The sequence below is a fragment of the Monodelphis domestica genome, chromosome 7 (genome assembly GCF_027887165.1).
Source record: "Monodelphis domestica isolate mMonDom1 chromosome 7, mMonDom1.pri, whole genome shotgun sequence".
Lineage (NCBI taxonomy): Eukaryota > Metazoa > Chordata > Mammalia > Didelphimorphia > Didelphidae > Monodelphis > Monodelphis domestica.
In genome coordinates this window covers 189,009,371-189,033,934 of record NC_077233.1, presented here as the reverse complement: position 1 = coordinate 189,033,934, position 24,564 = coordinate 189,009,371, and the positions used below count along the sequence as shown (strand labels likewise).

General features: G+C 37.2%; 2 protein-coding genes across 2 annotated transcripts in view; one reads left to right on the top strand and one right to left on the bottom strand.

Moving 5' to 3' along the window:
• The window catches only part of PDXDC1 (pyridoxal dependent decarboxylase domain containing 1), a 76,341-nt gene that overhangs the window by 10,859 nt on the left and 40,918 nt on the right, over positions 1-24,564 (top strand). Inside the window, exons 2-3 of the mRNA XM_001375036.5 lie at positions 19,202-19,275; positions 19,739-19,804. Of these exons, the coding sequence (XP_001375073.3) occupies positions 19,202-19,275; positions 19,739-19,804 (140 nt within the window). The remainder of the gene's footprint in view (positions 1-19,201; positions 19,276-19,738; positions 19,805-24,564) is intronic.
• On the bottom strand, positions 212-4,401 carry LOC130455448 (DNA repair endonuclease XPF-like; the record flags this gene model as incomplete). Its single annotated transcript, XM_056804569.1, is given in 6 exon segments — positions 212-718; positions 720-1,758; positions 1,760-2,133; positions 2,190-2,372; positions 2,580-2,614; positions 4,287-4,401. Coding segments are annotated over 6 exon segments (2,253 nt in total), but the record flags the coding sequence as incomplete, so codon positions are not given.

The window sequence follows — 24,564 nt, the reverse complement described above, 5'->3', positions numbered from 1 at the left end:
AGTAGTAATATACCACAGCACTATGTAATTCTGAGTTGTTGATGTTATGATTATATTTGTGCCAGATAGGATATTTTTTAGGTTAAATGTGCATTTACCTTGCAAAGACCTTAGGATATGTTTCCAGAATAATTATTACATGTGAGCGTCCTTTTTATAGTCTATGTTCTTCTTTTTTTTTTTTTTTTTTTTTTTTTTTTTTTTTAAGAGAGAAAGGTTTACTGGGATCAAACTCAATCAGAAGTACTGGACGCTTATAATATCGAGACATGGAAATGCACTGACTATAGAGACGACCATTATTTAAAGAGCCAATCAAATCACTGATACTTTTCCTCTCCACACATATTTCAGGAGTAAGGATATAATCTCCAACTTCTAAAGTAACTGGCTCAATGTCAATGCCACGTCGATGAATCAGAGATGGCAGTTCACTTCGAAACTCTCGCATATCCACAATTATACTTTGTTGCAAATTAATCTTTTCCTGGCCACCTGCTTTGCGAGTGTCAGTGGAAGCATGTGTAGAGGCAGCTTCCCTTACCAGGTCCAAGTTTGTTTCATCTCTGCCTTCTCTTTCTTCAGGGATAACCATGCTTGCCTTTTCTCTAATGAGTTTCTCAAAAGCTTCTTTTTCTTTCCGTAAAGCAGTAAGATAGCGCTGTTCTTCAGTTGAACCTCCATATATAAGAAAATAAACCAAGAATTTAATACACTTGCCTCATAGGCTTCCCAGGCCTACTTGCCCTATAAATTTCAAGCTGACGTACAAATGTCAGCTCTGCATCATATAAGACGACATATCTTGGCTCTACTTCATGTAGGACCCTGGTAAGGGCATAGGGGTCACCACAACCCAGAAGTGGATGGATGATAGTGAGGGGTTCTTTCTGGACGCCATATGCAGCATCAGATGATAAATTCATATGAAACACTTCAGGTTCTGTTTCCTTGAGGCAGCTTTCTTGGTTGATGCTTGTTTCTTTATAATCAACTTCTTCACTTTCATCCTCAATCTTTGTTATCATTTGAGCTAAAGTTAATTCTTGCTTCTTCTTTGGAGGTCTTTTGGAAGTCCTGACCTTGGCTTTTGAGACTTTGGATTCTTTGCTAGATTTCTGGTTTCCCTTAGAATTGTCTTCCTTTTTGAATTTCACCTTCACTTCTCCAGCTTTGTTATCCTTTCCAAAGGTTTTTGTATATATTTTCAATAAGAAAGCCTTTGCTCCAATAGTGATATATTCTCTAAGCTGTGCACATGTTCGATCATCACTTGCACAAATAAGTACTTGCCCTGGACCACCAAGAGCTTCACTGTTGTTATTTTCTGTTTCAATTTCTTTCAATACTTCAGTTAGGGCTTCCCATTTAGGATTACTTTCTAGAACTAGTTCTCTTTTCATTTCTTGGTTTTCTTTTATGTTTGTTTTTTCAGTCATTTTGCACTTTTTATTCATTCTGGTATCTGAATTCTGGCCAAATGCTTTCTCAGTTGCTCTCAAAGATTCCAGAAGATTAAGAAATGTGACACAGTCATACTGAGAGAGATATTGTAGCAAAGTACGTAGTATCTTCAAATCTTGCACTAAAGATTTAGTCTTTGCTCCAAGTTGGTGCCACAGAGGATCTAAATAGTGACGAATTGTCTTGTCAAAAGGTTTTCCAATAGCATTTTCTAAAGATAAATCTTCTACTTCAAGAGATGGGTTGTAGCACTTTAATTCCTTCAGACATGCATTCAAAATGTCCAGAATTGCTTGGCCACAGGTACAACTTCCTTACAAAAAGATTTCTCATTACTCTTTCCACATGACAAAAGCCAGTATCAAAGGCAATTGCATTATCTGAGAAAGCTTTAATGAAGCCATGTTTATTTTTCTGACGAAAGAGGCGCAAGATGAAGGCTTCCTGACACGAGTCAATAATTCTGTGGGCTTTGTAGACCAAAATACCAGTAATCAAATCTGAAGGAATTCTGTCAGTCAAGAAATCTACCACAAGAATTCGACTTGTTACAAATAGGACACCACCTTGGGTATAAACCTCATATCTACTTCCACTTGCAATTTCATTTGTCACTCGTCGAGGAAGGTGTTCAACTTCCTCTAACTTCAGCTGATTGATAAAATATTCCTCTCTTCGGGTTCTCCCGCTCCTCTCAGCCCTACGGTTCCGACGCCCAACCGCACCTCCTCGGCAGGTTGAGTGTTGAGCACCAGCACCAGGCACCCCGGGTGGCAGTGCAGCCGAATGAAATGATAGAGGAGCCGGTCGGCGCCAAGCCCGCGGGCACACACCACTAGCCCATCGGTTTCCAACAGCTCCAGCACCAGCTGGCGCTCGTCTAGTCTATGTTCTTCTGACTTAAAATCCTCTCAAGTTTTTTGAAATATTTTAGCTGAGAAGCTTACTTCAGATAGTTATATTACAATATTCCCAAGTTCCTCTTGAATACATTTTTAAGTTAAAATTAAGTATTTGGGAATTGCAAATAGAGCCTGCCTATTTTCTAGAAACTGGGGCCCATTTGGCTCTCTTAGTTGTGATTAACTTGATAGGTGATGAACTATCCAAATTACAGAATAGATTATGTCCTGCAGTGACTTCAGGCAACCTAAAAGGACAGAAAATTTATTGGGATGAGCAAATGACAAGCATAGAACTATTGGTTCAGGTGTCTGGATCTTTTTTAGAATCTGAACACTCGGTATCTTAAAAGTGAGTTGGTTCCCTAAAATTAAGAATCAGATTTTTGAAACTCAATCATGGATTTATCATGTTTTTTCCTATCTCATTTCAGATTCAAGTTATTTATTTTCTCTAATAGACATTGTGGTATAATAGAAATAGCACTGGACCAGGAGTTATAAGACCTAGAAATTTCAGCACGGATCAAGCCTTTTTTACTAGTTATGTGACCTTGGGAAAGTCATTTCACTTCATTTAGTCTGTTTCCTCATGTATAAAATGAGATAATAATATTTGCTTTACCTGTCTGCTTCAAAGAAGAAATAAGATAGTCAATTGTGAAAGTGCTTTGAAAACTGTATTGTGCTACACAAAAAGTATTTTTTCTTTATTTATTATTATTTTTTCTGGAATTATTACTTCCTATTAGCAACTGAGCTCTGCTCCATAGTAATTCTTTTGTCTTCCCTTATTTTAATTACTATTTTCATTCTTTTCCCTTTTCCCCCCCAATGTCTTTTCACCCTCCCTACCCAAGGAAATTCTAGTGTTATGAATAATTTGGCATAATACTTAAATTTCCCTTTTTATCTAAGAGTTTTTGTTAATTCAGCAAACTTCTACTGTGTACTTTATTAAGGTAAACACCAGGGATATGAAGATGAAAAAGCAACATAACCCCTGCATAATCTAATTGATAGCATAAGGCAAGAATGCAAATGAGTATGCTACCATGTAGAATGTGGTATAGACAAAGAGTTCTAGACAAAGCAGCTAAGAAGTTTGAGGAGAGCACTCTCAAGTTCAACTGGACCATCAGAGAAGGCTTCTTGGAGGATGTGGCATTTGAGCCTGGCCTTGAAAGATAAGAATATGAATAGGTAACATACGCATAGGGGACAAGAAAAATGGCAGGATGAGATTAGAGAACCTTTTGACTCTCCAGTTTGGCTTGAATACAAACCTGGAAAGTTAGGTTGTAGCTAGATAATGAAGGAACTTAAGTGTAAGCCAAGGAGTTTATGTTTTGTCCTTTAGCCAGTGGAGAGGAGAGCCTATGAAGGTTTTTAAGTAGAAAAGTGACATAGAATTAGATTTGTAGCTGAAAAGTCCCTTAAAGATCATTGAGTATTCTTTCATGTTACAGATGAAGAAACTGAGGCACAGAAATGTTAAGTGACTTGTCCTGGATCATACTGCTAGTAAGGATATGGAGTGGGATTTGAACTAAAGCCTTATGAACTTCAAATCCAGCTGCCCTATCCATTACCTTATACTGCCTATGGTCAGACCTTTGTGTAGGGAAGATGATTTTGGCAGCAGTGTCAAGGACAGATAGGGGAAAGACTACAATTAAGACCTGTTAAGAGGTTGTTGCTGGGGGGCAAGTAGGTGATGTAAGGGATTGAGAGCCAGGCCTGAAGGTGGGAGGTCCCGAGTTCAATTCAAATATGGCCTCAGACACTTCTTAACTATGTGACCCTGGGCAAGTCATTTGACCCCCATTGCCTAACCCTTACTACTCTTCTGCCTTGGAACCATGTAGTGCAGGAAATAGGTAATGAAGGGAATAAGAAAAATGCAAATAAATCACCTACATCTAGCAAATAATACTTCTCTCATTTCATAACCCTTTGCAATCTGGCTTCTGATATTTTGATACTCAAATGAAATTGCACTTTCCAGAGTTACCAGTGATCTCTTAGTTGCCATATCCAATTCTGTTTTCCCAATCTTTATCCCTCTTGATTTTTCTATACAACTCTTTCTACCCGGTACTTGTTCTCTCTACCTAGTACTTGTTCTCTACACTTGACACTTAGTCTTTCTTCCCTGGGTTTTCATGGCATTGTTCTCTCTTCATTTGCCTTCCTCTCTGACCACCATATCTCACTTTTACTGAATCCTCATCCAAATTACCCTCCATACATATTCCCCATTCCTCTGTCCTGTACCTCTTCTTTTTCTACACTTTTTCAGTAACTTAATCAACTGAAGTGGTTTTAATTATCTAGGCAAATGACTCCCAGTTCTGTATATCCAGCCTTGATCTCCATAGCTCTAGTTTGCATTACCTATTACCTATTGGTCATTTCATACTGGATGCCATTGTGAACTCTTCATTTCAAAAATAGAAGTCATTAGCTTCCTTCCTCCACTTCCTCCAGTCTACTCTTCCATCCCTGCCTAGTTCTATTGATGGCACCATTATCCTACTTATTCAGGTTTACAACATGGGTATCACCAACTCAAAATTCTAACTAATTGATTGACAAATCATGAAGCTTCCACCTCCTCAACAGCTCCTGTAACCATCACCATCTCTCACTTTCCTAGTTGAGGCCCTCATAGTCTCCTGCCTATACTATTATAATAGATAGGTTCCTAATTGTCTTCACTGCCTTTCAAGTCTCTCTGATCTCCAGTCCATCCTTCATATGTCTGTCAATTTGTACAAAAAAATATTTATAGCAGCTCTTTTTGTGTGGCAAAGAATTGGAAACTGAGGGGATGTCCATCAATAGGAGAATAACTGAACAAGGTCCGATATACAATTGTAATGGAATACTTTTGTGCTGAAGGAATTGGTGATGGAATGATTTCAGAAAAACCTAGGAAGGCCTGTGTCAATTGCAAAGTGAAGAGAGCAGAACCAGTAGAACAATTTATATAATAACAGCAATATCATAAGGATAGCAAACTTTGAAAGACTTATTGACCCACACAGTGACTAAACACAGTTCGAAACTCCTCATGATGAAACATGATTTCCACCTCCAGATGGAGTCAGAACATATTGAAGCTTATTTTTTCTTTTTCTTTGACATGACCAATGTGGAAGTTTGTTTTGTATTATTATATATATTTGTAATGTTTTTTTTTATTTTTCTTGCCTTCTTAATGGGTGGAGGAAGGGGAAGAGAATTTGGAACAGAAAAAAAAATTTAAAAAGAAAGAAAAGACATGGAGTCAGGACAATATTTCTCTTTGTCTTATTTGAAGGAGTAAAGTATAGGGATATTGGAAAGATAGGAAAGAATTAGATTATGAAGGGTTTTAAAAGCCAAACTGAGGGATTTGTATTTCAATCTGGAAGTAAGAGGGAGCCCTTTGCATTTAATGAGTAGGGGGAGACATGACATGGGCAGACTTGCATTTTAGGAAAATCAATTTGACAACTGAATGGAGAATGATTTGGAATGGGGCCAGATAAGGCAGAGGGACCACCTGAAAAAATTTCATTACGCTATGTGAATCTAGAGAAGGGGACATAAATGAGGTGATAAATTAGTTTCATTATGTAGGCAGTTAAGTACATTGAATGGATTGGAGTTGGGAAGACATGAGTTCAAATCTAGCCTCTGACACAAACTATGTGACCCTGAACAAGTCACTTATCTTCTTTCTGCTTCAATGTCCTCATCTGTAAAATGGAAATAATAACATATACCTCACAGTACTATCATATGGATATCATGAAATAATATTTGTAAAATGCTTTGTAAAGCTTAAAGTACTATGTAAAAGCTAGTTATATTATTTCTTTGTTCATTAATTCATACTAATCGTCAGTTCCATGCTTGAAGTCCATCTATAAAGTCAAAGCTGATATTAATAAAGATTTTAAAACATACCTTTTGGCAACATTTTCTGATAGGATTTCTATTCTTTGTAGTAATATCAAGGAGATAATTGAAATTTGAAATACACTTAATTATGATTTTTTTAAAATCCTTCCCTTCTGTCTTGGAATCAATACTGTGTATTGGTTCCAAAGCAGAAGAGTGGTAAGGCAGTGGGGGTTAAGTGACTTGCCCAGGGTTACACAGCTAGTAAGTGTCTGAGGCTAGATGTGAACCCAGGACCCTCCCGTCTCTGGGCCTGGTTCTCAGTCCACTCAGTTACCTAGCTTTAATTATGATTTTTAAATATGAAGTGTCATTTGCTATTTGAAGTATATTCTTATAAAAAAAGTGTAAAATATTGATCCTTTCCATGTTTTTTTAATTTAAACAAGTTTTTAAAAGTCTCTTGTTCCTTCAACAAAATAATAACACTTTCTTGTAAAGCTTTGTTGTCTTTTTTTTTTAATTATTAATGGTAATTGTCAGATGTGTAAACGGAAAAAGACTAGGCTAGGATGGATTTTTCTTGGCAAATTATACATTTCTTTCAAAACTTGTCCTTGAAACAGAAGCCCAATTTTTTTTAAACCCTTTTGTTCTTCCAATGGAATTATATGACTACAATCATAGAATACTTCAGGCTTTGAGAACTAAATTTAAGAACCTCCCAAAAGCAATAGAAAGGTGCATAGTGGCCAAACAGGCTGCTATACATTACTATATGCTATACATTACAAATACAAGGGAAGTTATATAAAAGATATCATTAAAGAAATGAATGACTGGAAAAGATATTGTACTGATCATGTAGCAAGAATGAGGGACAGCAAATCTACATCCCTCATACTACACTGATATTCCCACAATATGAAGGAAATTAGAGGAACTCTGACACCCCTTCCCTCCCCCATTAGTTTAGACATCCCATATTGAATTTATGGATATTTGTGGATGAGATTGCACAAGATAGGCATTAGTAGATGGTCTGACATACATTGTTGGAGGGAATGCTGGAGCACTGGAATAAAAAAAAATATGTTCTTTTAACTGTTTTCTTCAATTTGTATCATTTAATATCTTTCCCTATTCCTATGCTATTCTGTAAAAAGACATTTGCTCTTTGAGGCTGTAATAATATAGCATTGAAGACTTTCATACAGATTTCCCCCTGCCCCCTTTTATCATCTTTATGATAGTGTTCTAGTAGTGGCATGACTTGACCAAAGTCTTCTCTAACTATTGTATATTGTATTACCTGCCAAAATAAGCAAACCAGGTTACAGTTCCATCAATAGAGTAACAAAGCTTTTCCATGGTCCATTGACATCTTAATGGTTTTTAACTACTCTTGTCTGTAAGATGCCTGCCTCAAGTCTCTCTATATTCCAACACATCCTCTATTCAGCCACTAAAGTGATTTTCATAAAGTGTATATCCTATCATGTCACATTCCACCTGCCCCTACCCTTTCAATAAACTCCAGTGTCTACCTGTCTCCTCCAAGAATCAAATATACATTGCTCTGTTTGGCATTCAGAGTCATAAACTTGCCCCCTGATCCTACTTTTCCAGTTTTCATACTCCAACTTGTACTCTTTGATCAAGTGACACTGGCCTCCTGGGCTATTTTAGAAACAAGATACTACCATCTCTCAGCTTTGGGCCTTTTCTCTGACTGTCCCCAATATCTGGAGTGCTCACCCCCCTTTACTCTGACTACTATCCTCCTTGGCTTCTTTAAAATTCCAAATAAAGTCCCACTTTCTAAAGGAAGTCTTCCTCAATCCCTCTTAATTTTTGTACCTTCCCTCTCATCAATATGTCCTATTTATTCTGCATATAGCTTATTGGGGTGTGTATATTTGCTCTTTGTTCCCCCATTAGACTGAGCTCATTTAGATCAGAAGTTAATAATTTGTCAGTACAAAAGGTACAAAACCTTACCCAAGCAACAAATCCCCCCAAAATTCCAAAAGGCAATGAGCAACATTAAAAGAAGGTCAGAGACTGAATAATTAAAAGAAAATATAAGATATCATAGCAAAAACTACCTGCCTGGATAAACTATCAAGAAGAAAAAAATTTATTATTAGACTATCCAAGTGCCATGATCAAAAAAGAGCCTAACATTCCATTTCAGAGAAATATTAAAACCACCCAGATCTCTTAGAACCAGAGAACAATAGAGAAATAGAAAAGATCCAATGGTCCTGAAAGAAATACCAGAATGAAAATTCCAAGGAACATCACAGCCAAAATCCAGAGCTCCTAAAAAATCACTTCAATTATCCAGAAAAAGAAAAAGTAAGTCCTGAGGTACTACAATCAGGATCATACCTATGATTTAGCAATCACCACTATCAAGAAATGGGGAACTTGAAATTTAATATTCTAGAAGGTAAAAGCTATGGATTTGCAGTCAAGAATAACTTACTTAGAAATAATGCTTCAAGGGGAAAATGGATCTTTAATGAAATAGAGAGATCTTCCAAACATTCCTAATGAAAAGATCAGAGCTGCATAGAAACTTTGAAGTTCAAACACAGGGATGAAAAGAAACATAAAAATGTAAACATTATTGAACAGTAAAGGATTTTAAACAAAGATAAACTGTTTGCAGTCAAGTATGGGGAGATAATACATGTGTCCTTTCTGAACCCTGTCATTATCAGAGGTCATGGATAGAGTCTAAATCAGGGGTCCCCAAACTGTGGCCCATGGATCACATGTGTGCCCCCCCCCCAGGCCATTTATCCAGCCCCTATCGCACTTCTGGAAGGGGCACCTCTTCCATTGGTGGTCAGTGACAGGATCTCTGTATGTGGTGGCACTGCAAAGCATAGCATCACTCATATACAGTACTGCTTCTGGTGACATAATCCTTTGCTTGGCGCCTTGTTCTGAGAGTATCTGAACAAGGCATTTCACAAAGGATTATGTGGCTACACAATGGAAGACATCAGCATGGTGATCAGTGATCTGGGGGAAGGGATTCCACACTGAGTATACTGCTGCCCAGTATAATGGTGGCAGTGAGGGGCCTGTGCAAGGTGTGACAGGCCATCCCAGCCAGCACTGTAACCTCCGCTATCCCAGACAGACGTATACAGATTTGTTCATAGTCTTTTTTTATAGTCCAGCCCTCCAACGGTCTGAGGGACAGTGAACTGGCCCCCCGTGTAAAAAGTTGGGAGACCCCTGATCTAAATAGATAAGGACTGGGAGTGGTTCAGTTATGTCTTGATCATAAGAGAAGAGGAATAAAATGGTGGGGGTGGGGAGGAAGGAAGGTTAGCAAAATTATTTCACATAGTCAAGGTGCACAAATAAACATCTAAACAAACAGATCGGGATGGTAGGAGACACTAACTCTTCAGTCTCACTCTAATCTGAACTGGTGACAGAAGGAAAGAATGCACACAGGCACACACATCATTAAGTATAGAAGTACAGTTCAATAGGAAAAGGGGAAATAGTGGGGAGTGGAAGTCAGAAAGAGTATAGATTAATGGAAGAATTAGTCCTAAGAAAAACAAACAAGTATTCACAAAATATAGCTCTTTTTGATGTAGCAAAGAATGGGAATCAGAAAGTGATGATAAATTAGGGAATGGATGAACAAGTTATGGTATATTAAGATGTGGTAAAGGAGATAGTTTCAGAGAAACCTGGGAAGACTTGTATAAACTGATACAAATTGAAGTTAACAGTACCAAGAGAAATATTTATTCAGTGACAACTATATGGTAAAGGGGGCAGCTGGGGTAGCTCAGTGGATTGAGAGCCAGGCCTAGAGATAGGAGGTCCTAGATTCATATCTGGCCTCAGACACTTCCTAACTGTGTGACTCTGGGCAAGTCACTTAACCCCCATAGTCTAGCCCTTACCACTCTTCTGCCTTGGTTCCAAGACAGAAGGAAAGGGTTTAAAAAAAAAAACTATATGGTAAAGACAAAGAAATGGGAACTCTAATCAATATTATGACCATCCATGATTCTATAGGACTAATGATGAAATATACATATGCCCTGATAGAAGAAAGACTCAGAGTGCAGAATAAGACAAATACTTTTTGAACAAGGCCAATGTGAAATTTGTTTTACTTGACCGTATGTGTTTGTAACAATTTTTTCTTTTGTTCTCATTGGGAGGGGGCAAGTATATGAAAGATTTTTGCGGATTGAAAAAACAACCCCCCCCCCCCAAAAAAAAAAAAAGAAAGAAAGCTTAGTGAGAGACTCAATTAAGCAAAATTAACCAGAGGGCATTCAAGGATGAAACTGGGAAGATAACAAAGATGAAAAATAAAAAATTCTATAAAGGTTTTTGTAACATTCTTTGTAGTGTCATAGTCAGTGAAATGACTATACATGGACTTTAACATAATGATTCCAGTTGTGCTTATAGAAGAAGTAAAAATGACTCTGAAGTAAAGAAAATAGATGGACTGAACCACATATATACAGAGGAAACCCATGCTGGAAGTGACAGATGTGAAAGTATTGAAGTATTGAGTCTAAGGGTATTTGAAGAGGGAGAAGATGATAAAGTTATAGGGAGGAGAGATCTTGAACTTGATTACTACCCAAAAGTGATAATTCTTTTTCTATCTATATAAAATTAAAACAATCTATAATTATTTGAGAGCATCCTTGATGAATATGTCAGAACTGAATTTATAGGTTTTCACAAACTTCCACAGTAGACTACATCTTGACCATCACATAATTGACAGAAAAATATAGAAAATATAGAATTCCATTGAGGTTAGTATTTCTTTACTATGAAACTACATTTGACTTGTAGACAAAAATGACACCTTAAATTCTCAACCTTCAACATGATATTTATTGTTCATGTTTCAAAACCATGAACTGTTCCTTAAGATAAACACTTCATGGGGGCAGCTGGGTAGCTCAGTGGATTGAGAGCTAGCCCTAGAGATGGGAGGTCCTAGGTTCAAATCTGGCCTCAGACACTTCCCAGCTGTGTGACCCTGGACAAGTCACTTGACCCCCATTGCCTAGCCCTTACCACTCTCCTGCCTTGGAGCCAATATACAGTATTGACTCCAAGAGGGAAGGTAAGGGTTTAAAAAAAAAAAGATAATCACTTCTTAATGTGTGACCCTGAGCAAGTCACTCAACCTCCATTGCCTAGTTCTTACTGCTCTTTTGCCATGGAACCAATACATGGTATTGATTCTAAGATAGAAGGTAAGGGTTATAAAGAACAAAGAGAGAATAATCTTTTCCAGTCCTCCAATCACTAATAGTAATGGAAAAATAAAACACAGTCTTAAGTTGAAGAGGGTTCCCCATAGGTGGTGTGATCTTTCAGATGCTCCAATTCTCAGATTTCATCATGTTGATTATATCAAGCCCCAGAACAGTATAAGTTATCCTAAAACAAGACCCCCTAATTACTTGAATTCTGCCCAACTATCCACATAGGGAATGCAAAGTGAATGAATAATGATGTCCTGAGAATTGAAGAATTCCCTCCTTCCTCGCCCTACAAACCAGTTGAGTGTGCCCTCTGTGGCAAACTGCTGGCAGAAAGTAGATGAAAGGTACACAAGTTGGGGTGGGTTTACATGGGTTCCGTCTTCATCTTTAGAGTTAATACACACATTGTGATTACACCTCCACTGATACTTGAACATTCAAGTATTTATGATACTGCTTTGCAATATTGTCATATTCTTTTTTAGGTTTGTAATAATAATATTGGCTGGCATTTATATGATACTTTAAGACTCATAAAGCATTTAAAATACATTATCTTTAATTCATCCTCACAATAGCCATTTGTAGTAGCTGCTGTACTATTAGAATTGTTATCCACTTTTTAAGGATAGGAGGAAACATTTAATTTTTTCAGTTACATGTAGAAACACTTTTTGAAAATTGTTTTGACATTTTAAAATTCAGGTTTTTCTTCCTCCCCACCTCCCCCAGGTGGTAAATAGGCTTATCTAGGTTATAGCAGTACTTTCATACAATACATATTTCCATATTACTCATATCATAATAGAAGACATCACACATATAGTAGAAATCTCATGAAGGTAATATAGTGGAAGATGGCATGCTTTGATCTGCACTCAGATTCCAACAGTTCCTTCTTTGGCATTTTCATCATGAGCTCCTTGTAGTATCTTGGAGACTTGGCTTTGCTAATAGTGGTTTAGTTCTTCACAGTGAAAACATTTTATTTCTAAAAACTTAGATTCATTTTAACATTATGAACAATTCTTACACATGGGAACAAAGTAATATACCAGAGAAGAATAGAAAATGAAGATAATTAAGATTAAGACAGAAATTAATAAAAGGAAAAACAAAAGAACTGAAATAATGGGAATAAGGAATCTTAGACTTGGAGCTGAAAGGGACCTTGGGGGGTCATCTAGTCCTATCTTCTCTCCCTTTTATTTGACAAAAGAAGAATCAGAGACAGGAGACAATTTAAGCAACTTGTCCAAGGTCTCACAACTAGTCAATAGAAAGAACTACAATTTGAATTCCTGTTGTCTGGCATATTTTATGCCTCCAAAACCGATTATAGATTTTTTTTTTACAAGCCAATAAAGTTGACATTAGTGAAATAAGCAGAATCAAGTATGAGTTAGCAGTCTGAGTGGCCCCCAAAATATCTGATGCAGCCAGCACATTTTTTTTTTTTAGAAATAGGAAGGTACTAAACTCACTGTACTCTGCCTTCATCATACCTCATTTGGAGTACTATGTTCAACTCTGGGGACAATAGTTTTAAAAGGACATTGGTTAGCCAGAGAGTATCTAGAGAAGGGCAATCAGAATGATAGATCTTGAGTCTCTGTTATGTAAAGGTCATTTGAAAATATTAAGCCTATTTATCCCTAAAAAGGGGAGATTAGGGTGGGACATTGTATCTGCCTTCAAGCATATGAAGGACTGTTGTATGGAGGAAGAATTAGACTTGTTCAGGTTGACCCCATGGGGGGAAACCAGGAATAATATGTGAAAGATGCAAAAAAATATTTTTTAACAAGGAGAATAAGAATCCCATTTCCTGAAGTTAAATTGAACACACAAAAATCTTTTTTATCAAATGACTGAAATTCTGCCAAGGGTCAAATATCCAAGAACTAAAATAAACATATGAAGAACCATTCACCGTTAAGTAAGTGGGCAAAGAATATGGATAGTTTTCAAGGAAAAGTTGCAGACTATTAATATCTAACTGAAAGATTACTTAAATCAATAATCAAGAGAAATGTTAAAAACCACTAATGTTTCACTACCTACCCAGCAAATGGATTAAGATGACAAAAGATGGAAGTAGTCAATTTTGTAGGCACTGGAAAAAATAGGCAAGCTAATACATTGTTGGTGTGACTGTAAATTGGTCTAGCTGTTTTGGAAAGCATTTTGAAATTATGCCAAGAAAGTGGCTAAATTTTTTATGTACTTTGACCTAGAGATTCCCAGGGCTAAGCACATATGCACTCACATAAATAGAACAAAGATAGAAGGCCCTAAATATACCCAGATATTTATTGATAGCAGCATTTACTGTGAAATCAAGAACTGGAAATAATAGATGGCCATTGATTGGCAAGTGTTTTAAAAAACTGTTGTACTTGAATGTAATGCAGAAAAAACAAATATGAAGAATTTGAGACAAGCATGGGAAGACTATATGAAATTTTCAGAGCAGGGGCAGCTGGGTGGCTCAATGGATTGTACATAGTAACAACTATAAAAATTATCTCATTTTTGTTTGTGAAACAATGAATGTTGCATATTGCCCACATGCTGACGTGAAATTGAATGGACAGTCTTTGGACTAGTACTGCAGAGGGTAGTGAGCTGGGCCTAGAATTGGTTGGCATGAAATTGTATTGGTTTGTATAGTTCTCCAGTTATCTAATGCTGCAAAAGTCATCTTTTTAACATTTGTATTCCCTTGGTGATATGTGGTTATGCATATCATAGGACAGTATTATCTCAGTCAGGAGTGGAGATGATAAAATGTGTTGTCATTTTTAAAAATGTAAAAAAAGGAAAAGGATGGAGTTCTCAAACTATAGGCTTGTGAAGTTGACTTTGTCTACTAGCAAAATTCTCAAACATGTTATTAAAGGGATGGTTTTTGACTAGAAAGGGAAGTAAGAACTAGTTCAGTAAGAAGAAATGGCTTCATCAAGAACAGGTCATATAAGACTAACCCATTTCCTTTTTTTTTTAAGCATTACTAGATTGATAGGTCAAGGAAATATTACATACATAGATTTTTCTGTGTACTTTGCACTTGACTTACTTTCTTTGAATGGACAAGACAGAATGGATGATGCAGACTGGATACTAGTATGGAGGAGTAAGAAATCTGCATTAATGTATTTGGTTGAATAATTGTACTCCTAAGAGTAGTCATCATATATCTTTGGCATTGGGGAATGACAGTCTTTGATAGTATGTGTTAGGCATCTGTCCTTGGTACTCTATATAGTACTTTTTTTTAAATGAATACATAGAGGTAGGTAGTTATAGTTATAAATGATATGTTTTTCAAATTTTCAAATAAAAGCACAACAAGCTAGAATAATAGTTCAGATCTAATGAGAAGATTTAATAAGAGTAAATGCAGAATCTCACTCTTGCATTCCAAAAATAGACTTTTACATTATAGGATAAGGGTAGATAAGTATAGTCAACTGATCCTGGAAAAAGATCTGGGGATTTTAGTGGACTGCAAGTTTAATGCATGTCAGTAGTAGAACATATAAAAGCACAAAAAACTGATATGATCTTAGACTCTATTAATAGAGAATAGGTGTCCAGAATGAAGAAAGTGATAGTTCCAGTGCCACTTTTTAAGAATAATATTGACAAACTGGCAAGTATCCAGAAAAGATGACCAGGATAGTAAGAAGATGAAGGAAACAGTGATGTTTAACCAAGAGAAGAGAACTTGGGGTAGATGTGATGGAAGACACAGTTGGTATCTTTAGAGTATTCAGAAGGCCCTGGAATCTTATTTTGCTTAACTGCAGAGAACAAAACTAAGAAATCACTGATTTAGCTCAATATAAGGAATGCTTCCTGAAAATTATAATTATACAGAAGTGAAGTACATTGCTTTGAGAGGTTTGGTTCTGCATTGCTAAAGGTCTTCAAGAAGAGGCTAAGTGGCCATTTGTCAGGAATGTTATAGAGTTTATTCCTGTTCAGGTATAGGATGAAACATAAACTTTCAAGTCCCTTCTAATTCTTGAGCTTTTATGATTCTGGAAGTAGGATATATCATATTATCAACAATAGCTTGTCTGTAGGACATGGCATAAGAGATCTCATCAAGGACATATGTGTACAGAAAAGGAGATGGGCTGGTCATGTAGCAAGAATGAAGTATAATCAGAGAATGGATCAAATACTGCACTAGTCTACACAAATAGTAAAATTGTAAGAGGAAGGAATCAAGTGTGTTGGATACTACTTAGATTGAGAAAACATGGGGAAGTGACAGTCTGCATTAATGGAAGGGAGTGCCCACATCAAGAAGATAATAGATCTGAGAGGAATATAATGTGATAAATTTAGAATATTAATCACACTCAGGTGGTGTTTGATTCTTCATTTCTGGTGTACAGAATCTCTTGTATCTTGCTTTATATTGCAGCATGTTTTTTACCATGTTCCTGAGATCTTTAACAAACCATTCTAACAAGGGTAGATGTTGCCCTGAAAATATCATTCATTCAACAGCAGCTCTCTGCTAGGTGCCAAGTATACAAAGACAATAACAAAATAGTTCTTGATCTTAAAGAATTTATATGCTGCTGGAGATGAAATAACACATACACAAGTAAGACAAAGTCATTTGGGAAGGAAGAAGTGGGGAGAGAACTATCAACTGGTGTAATCCTAAATTTCTCTATTTAGTTATTTATATTGTTCCATCTTTCATAACACCTGTGCCTTACTCCTCCTAAATTTATTCTTTGTCTACATTGTGACCCTCTGTCACCAAGTACTTTCCCAGGACCATTAGCCCTACTCTTGGCTACACTGTCCTCTCTTGTTAATCATAACCTTGTAGCCAACCAGTTCAACACTATTTTCTACCCTAGAATCCCTTGCTCCCTTGTCCCATTTTTGCTGTCACCTTGCCAAGCCCCAAACTTGGGTTATTCCCATCTGCTTCCTTCACTAATATTCATGTGCAGCTGAACAGAACATGTGCAGCTGAACAGAGGTATGATGCCTTGGTCCATGATTTATGTTATCTGATCCCAGTTGGTTGGGTCTTCATTGCAGCAAAGCAGTCCCATCTATTTTTTCCTAATTGAATCCCTATTCCGCTTACTACATAAGCTATTCCAGACCTCTTTTTTTTTTTAGTTTACCTTTTTTTCCCTGAAGTTTGCCTCAAATCTCCCATAGCACTTCCTCTTCCTTCTTATCTAAGGACTTTGATTTGTTCTTCACTAACAAAAATAAAGGCATTTGCCTTGTGTTCTCTATTTTCTCCTCCATTTCTTCTTTTATTCCAATCTGTAATAATAAAGAAATGGCAGTTCTTGCCAAGGTCAGCACCTCTCTATGTATCCTTCTATATGTATGTATCCCCTTCTATATATTCATTAACAGATTTTATTCTGGTCATCTCCCTCTTTTTTCCCAGGGCTCTTCCTGTCTTTGATTCTCCAACCCCCTCCCCAAACTTCATTAAAACTTGTCCTAAGTCTCCTTCCTTTAAAAAAACAAACAAAAAACCCTTATTAGAGCTTTACATTCCCTCCACTAAATGATACCCACTATTTCTCCTTTTCTTGACTTGAAAAAGTTGTCTATACTTGGTACTTTTATTTCTTCTCTTCTCACTCTCTTTTAAACTTTCTATAACTGTAATAATTTCTTCCAAAGTACCATTGGTCTTTTAATTGTTAAATCTAATGGACTTTTTTTTAATGGACTTTTCTCATTTTCCATCTTTCTTGATGTCTTTGGAGCATTTGACATTGTTGGCAACCTCTTTCTACTTTTTTTTCCCTCAGTTTTCATGATTCCACTCATTCTTGCTTCTATTTGACTGCTTTTTCTCAGTCTCCTTTCAATTGATATTTATCCATGTTATTCCCAGTAACTGGCTATACTTCAAGACCCTATTCTGGTCCCTTTTTTATCTGCATTTTTCTCATTTATTCTCTTGTGGGCTCAACTATTATCTCTATGTATATGGATCTCCCAGAACCAAAACCTGATTTCTCCTGAGTTCCATTCCCAAATCACCAACTCCCTGTTAGACATTTCAGACTGAATGCATATCAAGTTCAGCATGCCTTTGATAGAACTCATCATTCAGCCCAATCCTATCCTTCTCCTAAACTTATCAATTATGATAGGGTACTACTGTTCTTCTACCTAACCAATGTTTAAAACTTTGATATTATCTTGAACTCCTCACTCATTCCCAAATATCAAATCATTTGCCAAATTATGCCATTTTTATCTTCATAATCTCTCTCCATTCTTACAACCATTGCTGTAGCTGGTGCTGCAGAGGGTAGTGTGCTGGGCCTAGTCAGGAAGACCTAAGTTCAAATATGACCCAGACACTTAAGAGCTGTCTGATCCTGGGCAAGTCATTTAATCTCTATGGATGTCAATTTCCTCAACTGTAAAATGGGAATAATAATAGTTCCTACTGCCCAGGGTTGTAAGAATCAAATGAGATGCTAAAGTACTTAAAACAGTACCTGGAACATAATAGATGCTATATATATTATTCTCTTTTCTTCTCCATCACCTTTCTGGATTACTGAAATAACCTCCTACTTGACCTCCTTGCTTCAAGTCTATATTCCAACCTTTCCTCCAAGCAGAAAAATGATATCACCCCTGCCCCACAAAACACCCAGGGGCAAAAGTATTCAGAAGGAGAAAATGGTTGACTGAGAGTGTAAAATAGTTTAAAAGCCAAGGCTATTAGTGTTAGCCATTAAGAGATCATTAGTACTGTTGAAAGGGCAATATTACTCAGCTGGTGGAATTAGAAGGCAGATTATTGAGGATTAAGAAATCCAAACAAGGTACAGAAATAAGAATTTATAAGAGCTTGCTGTGAGAGAACTATAGGATACATATTTGAGAGCGTGGTAGGACCCAGTGAAGTGAGTTTGTTTGTTCTTTTTTTTTTAAACCCTTACCTTCCATATTAGAATCAGTACTGTGTATTGTTTCTAAGGCAGAAGAGTGGTAAGGGCTAGGCAGTGGGGGGGGGGGGGTGAGGGAGGAGTGTTAGTGACTTGCCCAGGGTCACACAGCTAGGAAGTATCTGAGGTCACATTTGAACCTAGGACCTCCCATCTCTAGACCTAGCTCTCAATCTACTGAGCCATGCAGCTGCCCTCTATTTTTTTTTTTTTTGAGGCCTCCAGGATAGAGATTACCACCTCACAACCTCACTGTTAAGTCAGCGTTAGCTTTGTGGCAGTTATTTTAGAGGATAGTGTTGGATTCAGGGACACCAATTAAGAGTCTATTGGCAAATATTAAGTTGTATGACTTATCAATGATTATAGCCCTATCATTGATCCCCAGTCACCAGTTTTTTAAAAATGTTTGTTAGCATATTAAAAGGATATCAATTGCAGGGTTAAAAAGAATATATCACTTGTGTTTTATATGATAATTTTAAAGTATTTATAGAATAGTTGCCTTAGAAGTGTTTTAAAATAGCTGTTTTAGATAAAAACATACTTTTTAGGATTTGTGGAGTAAATACTTAATCTACAGCTATTTCATAAAGTATTTCTTTGATTTAAAGTAATTTACTGATTGAAACATTGCAAGAAGGGTAGAGAGTTATTAACATGCAATTTATCTTGTATATACTAGATGGTTGACCCTACACTGGCTGAAATGGGAAAAAATCTTAATGAAGCAATGAAGATGCTGGAGGACAATCAAAGGTAGGTACCTAGAATAATGCTGAACCTTGGAAATCTGATGGCACTGATTACTATTTAGGCATGTAGTAACACTTAGTTTCTTCCATGTCAAAATTATTTTTTGTGATAGATAAAAGGTATTATAATTAAAGAATTTTAAGCATCAGTAATCTGTCACAAGTCTAATTGGATCTGTCTTTTTTTTTTAAGTTTTCTTAGCATCCTAATTTAAATCTATCAACAACTCTTCTACATTCAGTTTCTGTGTGAAACCTGCAAAAGTCATGATCCTTTTAACTAAGCAAAGTATCTTATGTGCTTTCTTTAGAAAAGCACACTTTCTCAAAAAGGGGTAGGGGGAAATGTTTAATTTTTTTCAGTTAGGTTTTCTTAATAACATGAATAGAATTCTCATAATACGTGTCACTTGTTTGTATGATTAAATATTAACAAAGTCAAATTAAACTTTTTTTCTTTTAATTAGAAAAGCAGAAGAAGAAAATGAAAAGAAGTATGCACCAAGAGATATTCCAGGACCACTCCAAGGCAGGTAGGTAGCAATGCAGGAAGTCTTCATTTTGTTTTACAAGTTAAAAAAATGTTTAGGTCACTGATGTACCACTTTGCACTTAACAAGAGTCTAAAGCAAGTTTGAGTCTAGTTATTCTGTTGCCTTGACAATGCAGTAATATTCCGAATCCTGGAATGTCCTGGATCCCTTCTTCCATATAATGAATTACATTCATCCTTTAAAAAAAACAAAACTTCACCTGGACTCTCCCATCCCCTCAAGTACTCTTCCTATAGCTCTTCTCTCTTTTCAAAGCACGTCTTAGAAATTCCACTTCTGTAGCTTCTCCTGATACCTCAAGTCTTAAAAATTTATCTTCCAACTCCAATTGAGTAAAGTTGGCTCTCTTAAAGATTACCAATAAACCTTTAACTGCTATCTGTGGGCCTCGACTTTTCTTTCTGTTTTGCTTCGCTGCAGTTTTTGATACTATCAACCATTCTCTTCTGGAATATTTTTTCTTCTTTTGGCTTTCATTATCCAAATAATTTGGGTTCTACTTCCTCTTAGCCTCACACCCTTCCTCAATTCACTTCATTCAAATGCCATCTTCTTTACCTTCCTTCTCTCCTTAACTCTGTTGACTGACTTTCAACCTCATTATTCAACTGAAATGCTCTCTCTGTATTTATCAATGATCTCTTAATTGCTGGCTCTAATAGTCTCGTCTTAGTCTCATCCATGGCCTTTGTGCAGCCTTTGACATTGTCAATCACCCTCTTTTCATTAATACTGTCCTCTTAGGTTTCTAAGACACATGTACTCTATCCTAGTTCTCCTACATTTCTAACCCCTTCTTCTCTTTCTCCTCTTTATCTGTATTCCACACTAATAGTGGTTATGCCCTAAGCCTTTGTTCTACACCTTCTTCTCTGATCCCTCTATACTGTTTTGCTTGGTGATCTCATCAGATCCCATGAATGGAATTATCATCTATATGCTATTGAATCTCAGATTGCTTTAGCTAGTCTTAACCTCTCTCCAGTCTTATAACTGCAACTGCCTAATGAACATCTCAAACTAGATGTCCCATAGACATGTGCAGCATGTCCAAAATTATTTTCTTTACTCCCGAACTCTTCCCTCTTCCTAACTTCTTAGTACTGTCATGGATGCTGTCATATTCCCCCTCGGGCATACACCATAGATGTCATCTTTGATTCTTCCTTCTCATTCCACTTACTCATATCCAATCTGTTTTCAAGTTCTATTGATTCTACTTTTAAAACATCTCTAACATATGTATGTCTCCTTTTCTCAGGCACCCTAGTTCAAATTCTCATCACCTCATACCTGCACTATTGCATTAGCCTTCTTTATATATGTATCTCTACTCTAGTTCATCCTCTACTCAGCTATCATAATGATCTTCTAAAGGCTCAGTATTATCATGTCTCCCTTGTCCCTTCCCCAGTCTCCATTGGCTTTCTATTACTTCCAATATCAACTACAAAATCTTCTGTTTGACTTTTAAAGTCTTTTACAACCTGTCCCTCTCCTGCCTCTACCTACTCTGCTGTCAAATGACTTTAGCCTCCTTGCTGTCTTGCACATGGCATTTCATCTCTTGATTCTATATGTTTTTACTCCTATCTCCCACTCCTGAAACATTCTCTTTTCTCACCTCCTCCTTCTGGCTTCCTTCAGACCTCAGCTGAAGTTTTACTTTCTGCAAGAAGCCTTTCCCAGGCTCCCTTAATATGAGGTCCTTCCCTCTGAAATAGCCTCCAGATTATCTTGTCTATATCTTGCTTGTTATAGTTCTTTGCATGTTGCCTCCTTCATTAGACTGCAAGCTCCTTGAAAGCAAGGATTGTATTGCTTTCTTGGTATCCCCAGTGCTTAATACACTGCCTGGCACATAATAAATGATCAATAAATACTTGTTGACTTGACTTCATAGGTTCCTTGATTGGGAACTGGAGGGGCCCTTGGACCAACTAGTGCAACCTTTTCATTTTACAGATGAGGAAGATTATGTGATTTATGCAGGATCCTGCAAGGAGTAGGAGTCACAGACAGGACTACAGGGTTCCTTATACTCTTTTGATTGTATTATGCTATCTCCTACTAGTCTGATCACATCTTATTTTCCTTTGCTGGATCATCATCAGTATTTTATTCCTTAAATTTAGGTGTCCCCCAATTCTCTGCCTTAAGTGCTTTACTCTTCCCTCATATATATTCTCTTCCTGAGTTGAACTTTTCCATTCCCGTTGGTTCAGTTATTGCACAAATCTGTATCAGCCCTAATCTTCTTCATGAGCTTCCATCCCATAGCATCAACTGCTTAATGGATTTCTCCACAAGTTCAGTGGCAACTCAAACTCAGCACATCTCAAATGGAATTCATTATCTTTTCCATTCCTAAACCTATATATCTTCCTACAAATTTCCTCATTCCTGGAGCTGGCAGCTTCAAAGTCATCCTGAACTGTTCTCTTCCCTATATCTAATCATGTATCTTATCTTGCCTGTTTTACCTCTGTTATAATCACCTTCTTTTCACTCATATTCCCACTGTCCTATTTGAGAATAGTCATCTCTGACCATGATTACTATAATAGCTTCCTTAATTAGTCTTTTATTTTGCAATCTCTCCTTTCTCTGATCCATAGCCAAAATAACCTTTATAAGAGATAGGTCATATTGTGTTATTCAGTGGTTTCTTGTTATCCATATGATAAAGTTAAATTCCTTGGCCTGATTTTTACAAACTATCACAATCTCTTCAACCTGTTTTTCTAGGGTTAATTCATTTCACTCCCCATCACCCACTTGCTTCTAGCCATATTAGAATTTGGTTACCATGTCATGTCCTTCATAGCTCTGTCTTGGTGCAATCTGTCCCCTTCTCATGTCACTTTTTTAAATCCCTGGTTTCCTTCGAGGGTTTGGGGGTTTTGGGGGGGGGTCTGATACTAGATTTTATTTTTAAAAAAACTTTATTCACATTTTAGAAAAACCAATTTTGGGATAAGGGATAAGGGCATACCCACAGGAAGGAGGAAAGGACAGATAAGAGAGCCAGAATTTGTAGGGCACTGATCTCCTCTTGAGGCAAATAGAAGTATTGGGGCTGTGCCTGTGGCTTTGAAGAATCTCCCAGCCTGACAGAGCAGAGGGGGAATCCTAGTCCCCCCAAATAAAATAAATAAAAAGGGCAGGAGACAGAAAGACCAGATTGGGAGGGTAGGGCAGAGAAATCCAGGTAACCGATGTTGGGCTGGAAGACAGCTTTTACCATGATGGGGTGAGGATTCACTGCTTCCTCAATCTCTTCATGAAGCAACAAGTAACAATGCTAAGGATAGTAATGCCAGTGACCAGAGCAACCCCTGTGCCCACTAGAAGGGGCACAAACAGAGTGTCCAGGGGACAGGTATAGGGGTAGACAGTGATGGACTTGGAGCAGGCCCTGCCTGCTTGGTATCAGCTGTAGTCGGCATGCTGCACCCAGGCACTGGGGGCACAGTGGTAAACTCCCTCATCCTGTGGCCCCAGGTTGTGTAGTCTCAGACAGTGGCTTCGAGGCCCTACCTGCTCCACGCTGACCGCACCCCCACCTGGCCAGACCCCCAACTCTGCCACACTGTCCCAGGCCATGCCGCCAATCAGCTGGGGAGTGAGTTGGACCAAGTCCAAATCCCCCAACCATTCCACTCACCAGCTATTGGCCAGGCGTAGTTCCAGGGGTCCCCCTCTCACAGAAATGATGCCATTCTTGACATCCCTCCAAGACATTAGTCTTCATTCCCTCCTCAAATTACCTAATTGCTTCTCTATGTACATAATTGCATTCTCTTTCCCTTTTCCCCAGAATGTAAGTTCATCAAGGTCAGGGACCGTTTTGGTTGTTTTTTTGTTTTTTTTTAACTTTCTATTCCCCCAGCACCTAGAACAGTGCCTTTCACACAATCAGTGTGTAATTATTTGTTATTGAATTGAATGGAAAAGACAATACAAGCTCAAAAATCAAGTGTATTAAATTAATTTAAAATGAAATGGCTGGGGGGGAGGGGCAGCTAGGTGGCTCAGTAGATTGAGAACTAGGCCTACAGATTGTTGGAGAACCTTGGTTGAAATCTGGCCTTAGATATTTCCTAGCTGTATGACTGGGAAAGTCACTTAATTCCAATTGTCTAAACCCCTACCATTCTTCTACTTTGGTACTAATACACAATACTGATTCTGAGTAAAGTTTTTTTTTAAAATGGCCATTTATTTACTTTGACTGAAATATGTATTTTTACTTGCTTGTCTGGAAGGAAAATTATTTTTAAAGATATATTGGAGAATATGATTTTTTCCTAAATTATAGCTAATGAAAATAAATTTCCATAATCATTTTATTGGAAGACTAATAAGCACATTGCATTTTAATGTTTGAACTAGGAAGAGAAAAAATAGTTTAATGGCCAACATACCATAATTGCTTCAGTTATCCAAACTTTTTACCAACATTAATAATAATAAATAGCATTTATAGAGTGCTTACTAGTGCCAGACATTGTGCTAAAAGGATCTTGTAATTTTTGTCACATTTGATCCTCATGACTACCTTGGTGGGGTTAGGTTCTATTGATGGTTCCCATTTTATAGATGAGGAAACACAGCTAAACAGAGATTGTTACTTACCTAGAGTCACAATTAGTATGCATCTGAAGCTGATTTGAACTTGGGTCTAACTGACTCCAGGCAAACACTTTATCCACTGTGCCACCAAGGTGCCCCTAAAA